At 43.7% G+C, this 14,331-nt stretch overlaps 1 protein-coding gene across 1 annotated transcript; it reads left to right on the forward strand.

Annotated features, from left to right (window-relative positions):
• The first annotated feature begins 1,958 nt into the window (after window positions 1-1,958).
• Window positions 1,959-14,115, forward strand: LOC310867105 (receptor activity-modifying protein 1-like). The gene is made up of 4 exons (XM_083776912.1): window positions 1,959-2,082; window positions 4,650-4,706; window positions 6,508-6,646; window positions 12,097-14,115. Exons 2-4 carry the CDS (start codon window positions 4,667-4,669, stop codon window positions 12,371-12,373), a joined length of 456 nt encoding a protein of 151 aa, XP_083633038.1. The 5' UTR covers window positions 1,959-2,082; window positions 4,650-4,666; the 3' UTR covers window positions 12,374-14,115.
• The last annotated feature ends 216 nt before the right edge of the window (window positions 14,116-14,331 follow it).

Here is a 14,331-nt window from a genome sequence, read left to right on the forward strand (position 1 = left end):
CACATTTTCCACTCCTCATTCTTCAGATTAATTCAAGGGAGCCGGGAGAGAAGGGGGGGGGGCCAACGTTTTAGAGAATGAACGCTGATTTGGCACTAAACAGGAGCCTGGTGAGATTACAGGATTAAGTGAAAGGGACTCAGTCTGTACTGTATGTATACTGTGCTGTATACACTATGGGAATAATAACAAGGATAAACTGGCCATGGAATTTTAGTTTTTATGCATTTTGTTAATAAATGTTTATCAACGATGTTCGATTCATTGTACTGTTGTAGTACATACTGTCGTTGTAATAGAACAGGGCTTCACACTATCACACTAGGCGGGCTACATCCATGGTGGGGCATACAGTATGCACACAGAATAACTCTTCCTACTTCCAGGTCCCTTCTGACTTCCTTAATTGTGTTTCCGATGATCCTAATGAAGGCTGTGTTCCATTCCGGTCAAACAGAGTCAGGGATGCTTCTATTGTGCATGTTGGCCCACTGGAAACACTCTGGTACACCAGTGGGTCTTATAAAGTGTTTTTGAGTTTGGTCCAAATGGCACCGTACGGGTGTGTAACTCTGAGAGTGTACAAATGGACTATTAATGAAGCAGACATGCTTTTAAAAACGTAATCATTTAAAAACACCCTCTGTGTGGACCTAAACGAGGGCTTCATCAAACATTCTGATAGACTTCCATGGGGGAGAGCAGCCGAGCCCAACACGGGTTCCCGACAGACGTGTGACCTCCGACACACAGAACAGAACAGTGGCCTGTGGTCTTCACCGTTCACCCAGCGCCGGAGGGGTCCAACCGCAGCTCTGTGGGAGCAAATCCGATATGTAGCATAATGCAATTACAGAGAGAGAGAGAGAGAGAGAGAGAGAGAGAGCACAGAGGAGGCTTGAGACTGTACAGTTAGGGCTGGGCGATAACACGATTATTACAAACGTTTGCCTCGATTCAGAGTAACGAATGACTGGCGTGAAAATAGCAGATATACAACAAGCTACAAGTGTACGACACAAAGTATACTACAAGACTTTAACCACTTAAAGGAGTAGTTCACCCAAAACATGTATGTTGGGAGTTTAGAGCTGCTATTTTCGGTATTTGATATTAATAATATATTGATATTAATTGATTTATTAATGATCGGATTAAGGCGATTGTAACGAGTTCAATTACTGTCCCTATAGGGACCATCATGGCAGCACACAGTGAGTGACTAATGGCTCCACCTGTGACCTGCCGCTGGCACCAGGTGATGCTGCTTATCTCCCAAAAGCTGCAGGTGGGGCAGATTAGTAGTTCCTGCTTTTGGCTGGTGGCTGCCTGGCCACCATTAATCCATTCTAATGTACTGTCTACTAAAATGTACAATTGAATTTTGTCTCCCTCTCTTAGTTACAACCCAACCCTCACTCCGTACAAGCCCCTTCTTCAACTCCCAGACACAAGCACTGGCCTTGTTTGGAGGGGCCTCTTATGGTTCACTGGGAAGTTGTGTGCGTGTGCGTGTGTGTGTGCGTGCGTGTGCGTGTGCGTGTGCGTGTGTGACTGTGTGACTGTGTGTGTGTGTGTGTGTGTGTGACTGTGTGTGTGTGTGTGTGTGTGTGTGTGTGTGTGTGTGTGTGTGACTGTGTGTGTGTGTGACTGTGTGTGTGTGTGTGTGTGTGTGTGTGTGTGTGTGTGTGTGTGTGTGTGTGTGTGTGTGTGTGTGTGTGTGTGTGTGTGTGACTGTGTGTGTGTGTGTGTGGGGGGGGGGTCATCTGTTTAGGGCAGCAACATGGGAACGGCCGAGGCTCAGCCTGGGAAAGGAAGCAGCCTGTCTGCGTTGCGTAAGTTAGTTAGTACTCCCATTTGCAGTGATAAGACCTCAGAACGCATCACTCGAGGGGGGGGGGGGGGGGGGCTTCTCACGGAGAGCGGCTCCGGCTTGTCCGTTAGTCGACTGATACACTCCCAGTTCGAAACATCTCTTTAGCGCCGAAGGGTCCATTGAATGGTTGATGTTGTTTTTTTTTCACCCCAGAGGAACCTAAGGAGAAACAAAGATTCAAATACAAGAGACAACAGATTCCCAAGGTATGTGTCATGATGAGATATATATTGTAATTGATCTTTTGACCTCGTCTGTGCACGGTTGCGGCTACTGTACTGTGCAATCTGTCGAGGCCACCCCGTCTGATATAGCCACAGTCACAACCTTTTCACACTTCCCCCCACAAAGCCATGCGGACGAGATGAAACAATGCGTGGTGTTTCGTGCTTCCTCGCTCCGTCGTTGGATTCTCCACGCATACCTGTGCAGTATAACTGACTGGCCAAATGAGGATTCCATGCCATTTACAGAACGACTTGTTTTGCGCACGTGGAGAGAGATTGCACGTCTGTCTCTTTATAAGGGAAGCCTCACACAATCCCTCTCTCAGCATTCCTTCTCAACATCTGTTTTCAGTGACTCCCTCCCAGGAGATAAATTCATTAATTTGTGGGAATGTTGCAGGAAGCAGGTGGTCATCAACTCTTTTTTTCATTTATAGTTTCCGTGGTGCATGTTGCTCCTTGGATGCTGATTAAAATGTGAACTGTCATTCATGCATGTTAGGGTGGAAATGAAAGTATAAATATGAGTTGTACAGTTTGGTTCTGTTTGATTTAAAGCAATGTGGGAACCCATTCGGTATAAATAACAAGGGAAAATGTTTTTTGCCTACCTAATTTTTTGTGTAAAAACAGGAACTTGGTTTGGCTCCTCCGCTTTTTAGTCCACTTCCTCCTGGGTGCTTCTGTGTTTATTCTGACTAACAACAACACGCCGAGAGAGAGAGAGAGAGAGAGAGAGAGAGAGAGAGAGAGAGAGAGAGAGAGAGAGAGAGAGAGAGAGAGAGAGAGATTTACTAGGGGATTCTGTGCCATTTCTTTGTGCCTGGGTCTGACAGCAGACATCTCTCAAATAATATAACCTACTCCCACAGATCTCTCTACTGTAATAATATAACCTACTCCCACAGATCTCTCTAGACCTCACTGATCTCTGCTGTACACCGCTGTGTTGTGCAAATGTTGATTAGATTAAACTGTACTGTATTTGAATTCATGCTGAGGGGAGATATTATTCACTAGTCCTGACACCACTGTGGGATATCATTTACTACTACATGCATGTCTTCAAGGCATGTGTGTCACTGTCAAGTAAGTTCAACTGTCTATGTGTGACAGCTACACCTGTATCACTTTCATTAATATGCAGGCTAATTAACATGTTCAGAATATCGCTCAATAACAGGGGGACAGACTAACACTTAGTCTGCTTTTTGCATATCACGTGTAATTGCCTAATTTCCAGCTCAGTGGCATTGTGGTTATTGTGTCCGCCTGGACATACTGGGAGATCGGGATTTAATCCCCAGTCATATATATACTAAAGACTATACAAATGGGACCCAATGCCTCCCTGCTTGGCACTCAGCATCAAGGGTTGGATTGTGAGTGACATAGTATAGCGTCATGTCCAGGGGGTGTACTTGTACTGTACATCATGGCTGAGGGATGTACTTGTACTGTACATCAAGCTGCCAGCTGCCTCACGTTACAGAAACGACATAGGCTCGGGGGCCTCGTGGCTTGGCAAGGCTTACTTAAGCAATTGAAACAGTTCTACTGCGTGACCCACGTTCCCCGCTATTTAATCCAATATTCTATGCTGCCTAGATTGTCTTATTACCTTTGGAGCATATACGCCGAAGTATTTGCAGCTTTGTTCGACAGAAATCTGTCGAAACATAGTCTGATGGCTTGTTGTTGAAGAGAAGAACAGGCCGCCATTACAATGCGAGACAAGAACCGCGTCCACAGCATGTTGTAGTCCAAACAAACCCCTCATTCACTTGCATTGGGCTCATTTTCCCAGAAGCCCTAGCAGCCCAGAGGATGGCTTGATGTCATCATAACGTGACGGCCTCGTCACCAGGTCCACGACAAATCCGCTCTTTCCTTTGAATTATTAAGTGAATTACTGTACATTTACACACCGCCGATGGAGGCAGCCATGCAAGGACACTTCAACACTAACTCAATGGGTTAGTGGGTGGATCCCATGGTTTTGTGCAGTATAGTTTTCAATCCTTTTCATCAATGTATGTCCATTATGTATACATTTGTCATTTGAACCACGGACCACAATTTGATGAGATTTAGCCTCTCAGACCCAAGAATTATTCTACATTCCCTTATTGTGTAGACTTCTTTGTAAATGAAGTAATGCAGATGTTTAACAATTTAAACTGTGACACTCTCAAGAGTTAAAGATCTATATTTGGTTGCAAACTCTCCATCATTTAGCTGGGGACCACCTGGAACCTCCCCAAGGACCACTGGTGGTCCCCGGACCACTGGTCGAGAACCTCTAATTTAGGCTACATTCCCGACCTGGTTTGTGTTCCCAGTCTGGCTCTGCAAGACATTAATGACAAATAGTTACACACAACACTAAAACAATGTCATGACGTGCCACGCAGGGAGGTCTACAGTATCTCCTGGTGCAGATTTGCCCCTTTCTAGTTCTACACTATCATGACAGAAGCAGCATGTCGGCAGCTGATTTATTAAGGTCATGATTTTTAATGCATGTATTATTTTTGTCTTGACAGCTGGTAAACAAGTTGTCATGGCTACCAACATGGTGTCATTCATCTTGATCTGGGCAGGTAGGCAAAATGTTTATTCATTTAATTATTATTGTTTTGTGGCTACAAAGAGCAGTTATGGAAGAATTTTAGGGAATTTAAGGACAATACTTGTTTTTGTTTTTTAAACAAGGATCATGTTTTACGTTGTTATTAGAGGAAGTAAAAGATGAGTGTTTTTTTCATTTGCTGGGTCACTCGAACATGCTAAATCCATCTTTTTTTCCAAATTTTACGGCAATTTCTTTATTATTATTTACTACTATAGAGCGGTGCCCGTGTTGTGATGTCATAACAGGTCAGATATATGGAGACATAGGGGTGATCAGGTCCAGAACCCGGGAAGAAGCTTTTGCGCTAGTTCTGGACAACCAGAAATGCATGCCCCACCCAGTTATTATGTACTGTTATATGTGTCCCTTTTGTCAATGCATGCCCCACCCAGTTATTATGTACTGTATGTGTCCCTTTTGTCAATGCATGCCCCACCCAGTTATTATGTACTGTATGTGTCCCTTTTGTCAATGCATGCCCCACCCAGTTATTATGTACTGTATGTGTCCCTTTTATGGCCATATGGAGGTCTTTGTCAAGCATGCCAAATAAGGCTTTTGTGCTGGTTCTGGACAACCGGAAATGCCACTAAAGGCCTCTGCCCGCTCCATATGGAGCTGGCCTGTTCTGACATCACAACATCCATATTTGCGCATGCCTGACACAGAACTCCATATAGGAATGAATGGGCATGAGACAGATACAGAAATATCCATACAGTACATGGGCATAGAAGGGACACAGACCGGGTACTCTGACACGGGTAGTCGGGCGGGGCATGGATCTCCAACTTCCACCGTTATCGACTCCTTGCAGTACAACAAGTAGCCTACCTCAAAATCATCACGTAGAGTAAAGAACTCGAGTAAAATGTACTTAGATACTTTACACCACTGGCAAAGGGCAATTCTCTTACAAATGATAGCTCTGTGCTTGGCACAACATCCTGTCTTCTTATGTGATGTAATTAAAACAGGAAATGGTCTCTAATGGCGTCTAATGGAAGAGGCTTGTAATATAATGGCTCCACTTCCTCTTTACCATAATGCTTTGTCATTTTGTTCAAGCAGACATCATGTTGTGGGTAAAGGAACCAACATGCATATTACTTTATGTGCCCATTGTTTTTTTATCAAGCATTTCACTGCAAGTTGTACCGGGATAATTGCATACTAGAAATATAACTTTGAAGTGGACCTATAGGTTTAACTTAAGAAAAAGGTTCTCCAGACCAGTGTGTATTTCGTCTCTGTTGGGTGTAAACCTCACAGAAATTCACAAATAGCTAAATTAGCAAATCTACAAACTCGAAACTCGTCGACTTGATTTGCGCCACGTTTAGTGCTTGCGGTTACTTTTGATGGTTTTGTCTGACACTGTACTGTGATCAAGTCGGCCAGGGTGTTAACCCATTCCTAACGGGCACCCATTTTGGTGTTGGCATCATGTTATGCTTTAGCTATTGAAAAATAGCAGATCTACAAGCTCATATCGCGCCACCGAGTGGCGCGATACGAGCTTGTAGGTCTGCTATTTTTTTTAAATCGAAGACACTTTTAGAATCTGATCTCAGGTCAGAATGGGTTAATAATTAAACTGTCAGGATGTAATAGACATTTTTAGAATCTGATCTCAGGTCAGAATGTGTTAATGTACGCAAACAAATAACAGAAAGGTAGAATATGTACATAAGAGGTTTCTGCCCGACAGTAACGATTTCCTTACATTATGCAATTTCCCAATTTGTTGTTGTTTTCTTCCTCCCCAGGGCTGGCCGAGGCCCTCGTCCCCACATGTGACCAGGACTCATTTGAGAGCTTTGTCCGTGGCTTCTGTTTGCCACAGTTCAATAAGAGCATGGAGAGCAGTGGTTACCAGGCCAGCTGCCCCTGGCCGGACGTCAAAAGGTGAATAGCAACATTTATAACCACTTTTGGCTGCTGGCGTCCCTATATTATTATTGTCTTCATACATTTTAAGAAATCTAGGTCTAGGCGGGGTTCAAATCCACTGCGGTGTACAGTATCCACAAAGCATCTATACGAGCACAGTTTGGCTTCTGGATCTTTGTCATTTTGTGTGTGAGAGGCTAGCACCGCAGACCAATGCTGGAATATGTGCTGCTTCATTACGTTCACGTTGCTTCAGTTTTATAGCTTCTGGGTGTGTGTGTGTGTGTGTGTGCGTGCGTACGTGCGTGTGTTGTTTCTGTCCACAGTCCACATCCTCCCCTCACATCTCAAGTCAACAGCCATCCCTGAGCTCAGCAGTGAGTGAGAACACAGGGGGAGGGCTGTGTGTCATGGTGTACTCCGTATTTCTTCTTTTTTAAATCTGTTTTTTTTATAGCCGTTTCAGTGAATATATACACCCTTTAGTCATGGGGATAGTCAGACATGCGGCTAAGCTTGGCGTTAGCCCTGGGCTAATTAGTCATCTTGTAATGAAAAAGTTCAACAGCGTTGCTTCTGGGCTCGGCCTTCCAGACATGGCTTGTTTGCTCAGACTTCACCGCTCACTGCGCTACCTACAGTGGAGTAGCTCTTTAATTATGGCTGTAATAATCCATATATAACTGTTGACACTGTGTGGGCCCGGGGTCCTACGGAGTGCCAATGTGCTTGTGAGGGTGGGGGTGTCTATCAACACACTTAAGTGCGAGTTACACTTTGACATGTGAGGAATCACTTTGCTCTGCTGCAGTGCACAGCAGTGCATGTTGTGCATGTGACATTTATTAGTTGTCTTTTTTTTAAATATGAGGGAGCCTGCATGGGCAGTTCATCGTCTCACTGAAACAAAAGTATTAGTGTTCTGCCCATGCAGTGCAGAGTTTATTTTCTATGACACCTTGTGGTGCAATGTTTGCATTTAGTTGTATGTTTATTGTTTATGTTTTATGTTCACAGTTTTACAAAATTGATGTTGGCTCCTTTAACTAAAAGGCCTATCTACACTCCGGTCTCCTGGGTCTTTATTTGTCAAGGGCTCTCATCATGTTAGCTATCTGCTAAGCTGACCGTCATAAATGCAAGAGCAGAATAAGTAGAACTGGGGAAATTCACCAAAAACTTCACAAAAACCAATATTTATCCGACTTTGACGATTGACTCCGCCGGTCATGAAAATATTTGCTTAGGATTGCAACAAAAAACAAAAAAAATCTCCCTGAATTTAAGGCTTCATGAAGTGTGTAATTGATAGAAAATAAGTCCTGCCAAGGACGCGTTAAGTGAGTTTTGTAGCAGAGAGGCCCACACTGCCATGGACAAGTTGGCAAGTTTTAGCTGTTTTAGCTTTTTACACTAGATGGCGCTCTTACTTATGATCCACCGTTCAACTTCTAGTGAAGCGAGGCACAACGACAACGTATGGCCGCAAAAATACCCACATCCACGTCCTCGTGAGAGTTTGTTTTTCTTCCTCATATTTCTCTTCCTGGATCGTTCTACTTTTGCTGCTACCGCCATTGCATTTTCAACGGCTAGCCTTTGAACACATGGACGGATTTACAAGCCGATCTTACAAGCGATCATGAATCTCTTAATATAAACGGTCCGGGTTGCGATAGTAGTGAAGATTCTGTGACTTTACCTAACTTTAGTACATTTTGACTTTTTTGCCAATTATTTTATGGTCTGCATTGCTATTATTAGGCAGCCATGCAAGGCACCAACCTGCTCATCGGGAGCATGCAGTAAGCGGTTCAGTGTCTTTCTCAAGACGTCACGTCACCACAAAGCCAGGTGGTGCCATTGCAGGGATCAAAGTGGGAACCTTCCGGTTTCCCAGACAGCCGCCACTCTATACCTTGTGAACCCAGTGTGGTCCCCGCAGCTATCCCACGCTCACAGTCGTTCCTCTGGCTGTTAGCATTATGCAACCGTCAAACAAATCACATCTTTTATAGTCGTGCTGCAGTCGTCTGACAACGGAAACAGAAGAATATATGTCAATGGCAACACCTGTATCATGTTATACACTATATTGAATTACACACGGAACTGCAGGCGACAGATAGTTGGCTTCCTAACATGAAGAAAAGGTCTACGCCAGTGGTGGAACCGGAACGTGACTAAATACATTTACTCAAGTACTGTATACTAAATTAAAGGACCCCTTAGCTGAGAGAGAGATAAGTAGGGACGCCCTACTACAGTCATATTGTATAAGATTATGTTGCAGATAAAACTTTTTCCATAGATTTCATAGACAGCTCAATCATCAGTGTTGTGTAAATGAATGTTTTAAGATTAGTTTTTTGTTGACTTACCTTTTATATTATGTTGGATTCATGTTAATAATGTGTATTTATAGCAGACCTTTAACCATTTAAACCCTCAATACTACTTCACCTTTGGTCCGCTCTTTTTTCCCGATTTAGATCTATGGAATAGATCTATTTTCGGCTAACTGTTCCCTTAGAATAGGGATGCAAGGGTTCAAGTGGTTAGTGTAAAAGAAAAAATAGAAGGTTCCAATCACACAAAGATTTTGCGTCCCCCCTGTATTAACTCTGAGGACCCCTTAGGGGCCTCAGACCCCTGTTGAAGACCCATGACCGATACGGTATTAACACGCCACCGTATGACTACTCAGTACTCACGCCGCGGCTGCAAATCATTGGTTCTCAAAGTGGGGTCCTTGAGAGGATGTGTGTCCCCTGCATAGACGTCCCCTGGCACAACACATCTTTATGTGTTCAAAGTGGGGTCCTGGAGAGGATGTGTGTCCCCTGGCACAACACATCTTTATGTGTTCAAAGTGGGGTCCTGGAGAGGATGTGTGTCCCCTGGCACAACACATCTTTATGTGTTCCGCAGTCAGAGGATGTGTGTCCCCTGCATAGACGTCCCCTGGCACAACACATCTTTATGTGTTCCGCAGTCAGCCAAATACATTGACATGAGAAGGTTTGAGAACCACAGCTGTGAATATTTCTTCCTGAGCGGTGACGGAAGAAGTACATTTCTTACTAAAAAAAGAGTACAGTAGTATAGAGCAGACTTATTTTCGATCAATTACAATTGATACAATTACTATTATACCGATATTTTTACATTCTTAAGCCAATGATTTGTTTACTGGGTGGCTGCTCAGTATAGGAGACTCAGTTGAGACTCCGCCTGTCATCACATTATTGGCTTAGGAATGTGACATAAACAAAGAAATATCCTGCAAGGCTTCATGCAGGGTGTGTAAATTATAGAAAATAAGTCTTTTTGGGGACAACTAGGCCTATAGTTCTAGTACAAATATAAATACCCTATGGTCTGTTACAAGTACAGTATTCAAAATGTGTTGTAATATCAAAATCCATTGAACATAGCAGATCTACAAGCTCATGACATGTCGCAGCAAAGCAACACGTTGTGAGCTTATAGCTCAGCTATTTTCAAATTGCCAAAGAATCTGAAGTCTGAATTGGTTTTGAAACAAAATAACGTTTTCAAATAATTATAGTGAAGTAAAAGTACAATAATTGTCATTGACATGTAGCGGCAGTAGAAGTAAGATTAAGTAGGTCTACTCCAGTAAAGTAAAAATAATAAATACCTCAAAATTTAACTCAAGTACAGTATTTGAGTAAATGTACTTAGTTACTTTCCACCACTGTTCCTGAGTCAACCTCCTTGCGGGGGAAGTAAGCTAGACACCACAACAGGTGTTCATGACTGATCAAACCACAACACATTTTTCTGAATGGGCTATTTGAAGTCACACACAGCACACTTGTTTTGAGAAACCTAATGTATAATTTTCCTCTTTAATTACGCAAACATTAATGTGAACCCAACATGGTGTCTGGCTTTTCAATTAGTCATTTGTGAAGAAACGCATTCTTTCTGAATGTTATGGTGGGAAACTATAATTATTAGGCTACGTTAGCTAAATGAAGTGGAGATGTCTGCTCTGGACACATTTCCATAGGCTAGTGTAGGCCTATACTGTACAATATGATACAGTATATACATAGTAGCAGGCTGCAGGACACAATGGAAATTGGTGGGATTTATTGCGACTATGAAAACCTGCATATCCCGCGTCCGTCCATTAGTTAGTCACCCACACCTCTATATATGGTCACGCCTCGTGACATCACGTCTCCATATAATGGTCACACGTCGTGACATCATGCCTCCATACAGTATATGGTCACGCCTCGTGACAGATCACGCCACCATATATGGCCATCTCCATATATGAAGATCACGACACTGACTAATCTAACCCTGGATAACCATACACGGAGAAGACTGGATCATCACCTAGATCTGCTATATATGGAGCTGACCTGTGCTGACATTCCATTATGTTGATCTGACCTCATCAAACCCTGTACACTCAAGACACGCTCTATATGGCCAGTACAGAATTCATTCCATATGTTGATCTGACCTCATCAAACCCTGTACACTCAAGACACGCTCTATATGGCCAGTACAGAATTCATTCCATATGTTGATCTGACCTCATCAAACCCTGTACACTCAAGACACGCTCTATATGGCCAGTACAGAATTCATTCCATATGTTGATCTGACCTCATCAAACCCTGTACACTCAAGACACGCTCTATATGGCCAGTACAGAGTTCATTCCATATGTTGATCTGACCCCCCCCCCCTCCCCCCCTCATGCCAAAGCGGCAGTGCTCGCCCAGCAGGCTGCCGTCACCCAGGCGGATGCCCCCTAAAGGGCGAGGTGGCTTCTCGCCCCCCAAGGTGTCTTACTGCTTTTGATCCCTCAGAGTACCAAAGTCCTGACGTCACTCGTCCATCCCCTGGGTCACTCGTCCATCCCCTGGGTCACTCGTCCATCCCCTGGGTCACTCGTCCATCCCCTGGGTCACTCGTCCATCCCCTGGGTCACTCGTCCATCCCCTGGGTCACTCGTCCATCCCCTGGGTCACTCGTCCATCCCCTGGGTCACTCGTCCATCCCCTGGGTCGGTCACGGGAGTCATTTCTCCATGGAGAATAAGATTGGGTCATCTTAGAATCATCTCATATGAATTGTGGTCCAAAAATAAACAAATTGTCCCCATTGATATTGACAGGGAGGTTGTCTACGATAGTCGCACTCTTATTTGATACAGTGTGCTTCTGTTGAAAATGTAATTAATTCAGCGGTGTCGCTGTCCAGTTGATTCATAGTTCATACAGTTAAACCCGTCTTTGTTTTAGTTTTTTTTGAGTTGTGAAAGCACATAATTATTATTTATTATTCTATTTCTTTAATAATCGAAAATACCATAACGTTAGAGGAGACCTCCTTCTAAGGCAGTATATGGACCAGAGCTACGTATACCCACGACCAGTCATCTCTCACTCACCCAGCGTTCTTTCCCTCCTCAGCCACTACCACGCGCTGAAGAACTGCGTGGACCTGTACGCCAACCTGACGGCCACAGCGTGCCGCGGGTGGAAGCAGGGCTCGCTGGTGGACGGTTTCTTCCTGGAGGTCCACCAGACCTACTTCTTCCACTGCGGCAGCCAGATGATCCAGGACCCGCCGCTCGCCACCGCCATCTTGCTCATAGCGCCGGGGATCATCGTGACTCTGTTCCTGCCGCTGTGCGTGCACCATCTCACTACCTGGAATACTGACATGCCCGGCAACTTCCCACACTGACTAACTGACACTAACTAACAGCCATTTTCCCCGACCTGTGGGCCCCCAAAAATGATTGCGCTCATAGCGCAAAGTATATTGCAGTAGTCTGCAACATTGTAATGTGATGATGGCTGCCTTCATACATTATTTTGGGAGAGATTATTATGCTTTTATTGTTAATAGCTCTGTGGATATACAGTATTATATTCTTTGTTTTATTCGTGTTCATAAAAAGGTTATCATCAGAACACACACGCGCACACACACACACACACACACACACACACACACACACACACACACACACACACACACACACACATACTTTTAGGACAGTGTCAAATAAAGGCATGCTGAATATAATATAATATTTAATTTAAAATATTTTCCTGATCGTCTTTGCCACACTTTGTAACAGACCCACCGCAGAATAAACACTAAGAAATATCCTTTTCGCCGATCACAGCATAACATGCAGATCACAGCATAACATGCAGATCACAGCATAACATGCTTGCAGTTCACATTGCAATCTGAAAGAAAAGAAAGCCACCAGAATGTATTTGAAACACATAATAAATATTTATTTCGGACAAAAAAAATAATTTTGTTTTACAGTTCTCTGAAAGCAACTTTACAGCAATAGCGGAACCGTGAGGCCCTCTATTCAAGTATGCATTCCACATAACATAAGTGTCATTCAGTATTGCCAACACTAAAATCATCTCATCACTTCTCGTCAAATGAACATACCGAAAATGAGCATCTTCAAAATCTGATGAAGTTCGACAAGAAGTGGGGTTTGTAGACTGCATGTGTATACACAGTAAAAAATGAAATCCTCATTGTTAATTAAACTCTGAGTGTACAAATGGAACCAAATGAACCCGTATGGGTCCATTTGGTTCCATTTGTAATGAGGCCCCTTTTCCACTGGTGTTGAACCGATGTGATTTTTCCCCCCGCCTAATATTGAACCAGTTCAGAGTGTTTCCACTGAAAATGAATTGGTTCAGAATCATAAAAGTTTGTTCGGAACTGGAACCAAAAAATGGCCGCCATTTCCGTGAAAGCACCAAGGTTCCAAGAATCTAGAACGGAAACAGTTCTAGAACCAAAGTTCTTTTGGTGGAAAAGAGCCTCAGAGCGCCATAGCTAAGTGGAAACAATAGATAATCGCCCACGGGGGAAACATCAGCCCAGTTGACAGTTAGCCTGGTTAATAAGCCAGACTCAAATCACACTGTAATCACACTGTAATTCGGCTGATTGGGTCTGGCTTATTAGCCAGGCTAGTTGACAGTGGCAGTGGAGTGACACCCTTTGTCGAGCGAAATTGTGTGGTTGTGATGACAATGTACAGACGGGTTCAGAACTCTGTTTGGAACATTCCCCACAGGAGAGTGTTTCACTTAGCGGAAAACGGGACCTGCATGGTAAACCTGTGACAAAAGAGCGAAATAACTAAAGAAACCGACCCTCTCACTATACCTAGTAAGGACTGGCATTCTTCCCGCAGTGTCCACAAACATTATGGTCTGTCTATCAGTGCTATAGCAAACATCCTACGTACGCGAATAAATAAACCTAGCGTAGGCATAAATACGAGATCTAGTTGCATACATATCTGATTGTCTACCTATTTTTTTTTCCTACTTTCCATTCGTTTTAACATGGGGGGGGGGGGCTCTACAATCAAACATAATTACACATATTTCGTGTCATTAATGCGTCCAAAAGATCCAAAAAGACGCCTCCACTCATACCAATAATGTTGAGGTAAGAGAGGTTCAAGAATAACACGAGCCAGGTCTCTAATATTTTGGGTGGGTGGTCTGACCTGCTAGCATGGTGGTATCAGGCGACGAAATGCCGTGAACCCCAGACCGCGCCAACCTGCCAGGACAATTCAAGGCTCTGACCAAAAAACAGTATTTTTCTTTTCATCTTGCATATTTCCCACCGTCTAGCACCCC

Source organism: Protomyctophum parallelum (genome assembly GCF_964188405.1).
Source record: "Protomyctophum parallelum genome assembly, chromosome: 11".
Lineage (NCBI taxonomy): Eukaryota > Metazoa > Chordata > Actinopteri > Myctophiformes > Myctophidae > Protomyctophum > Protomyctophum parallelum.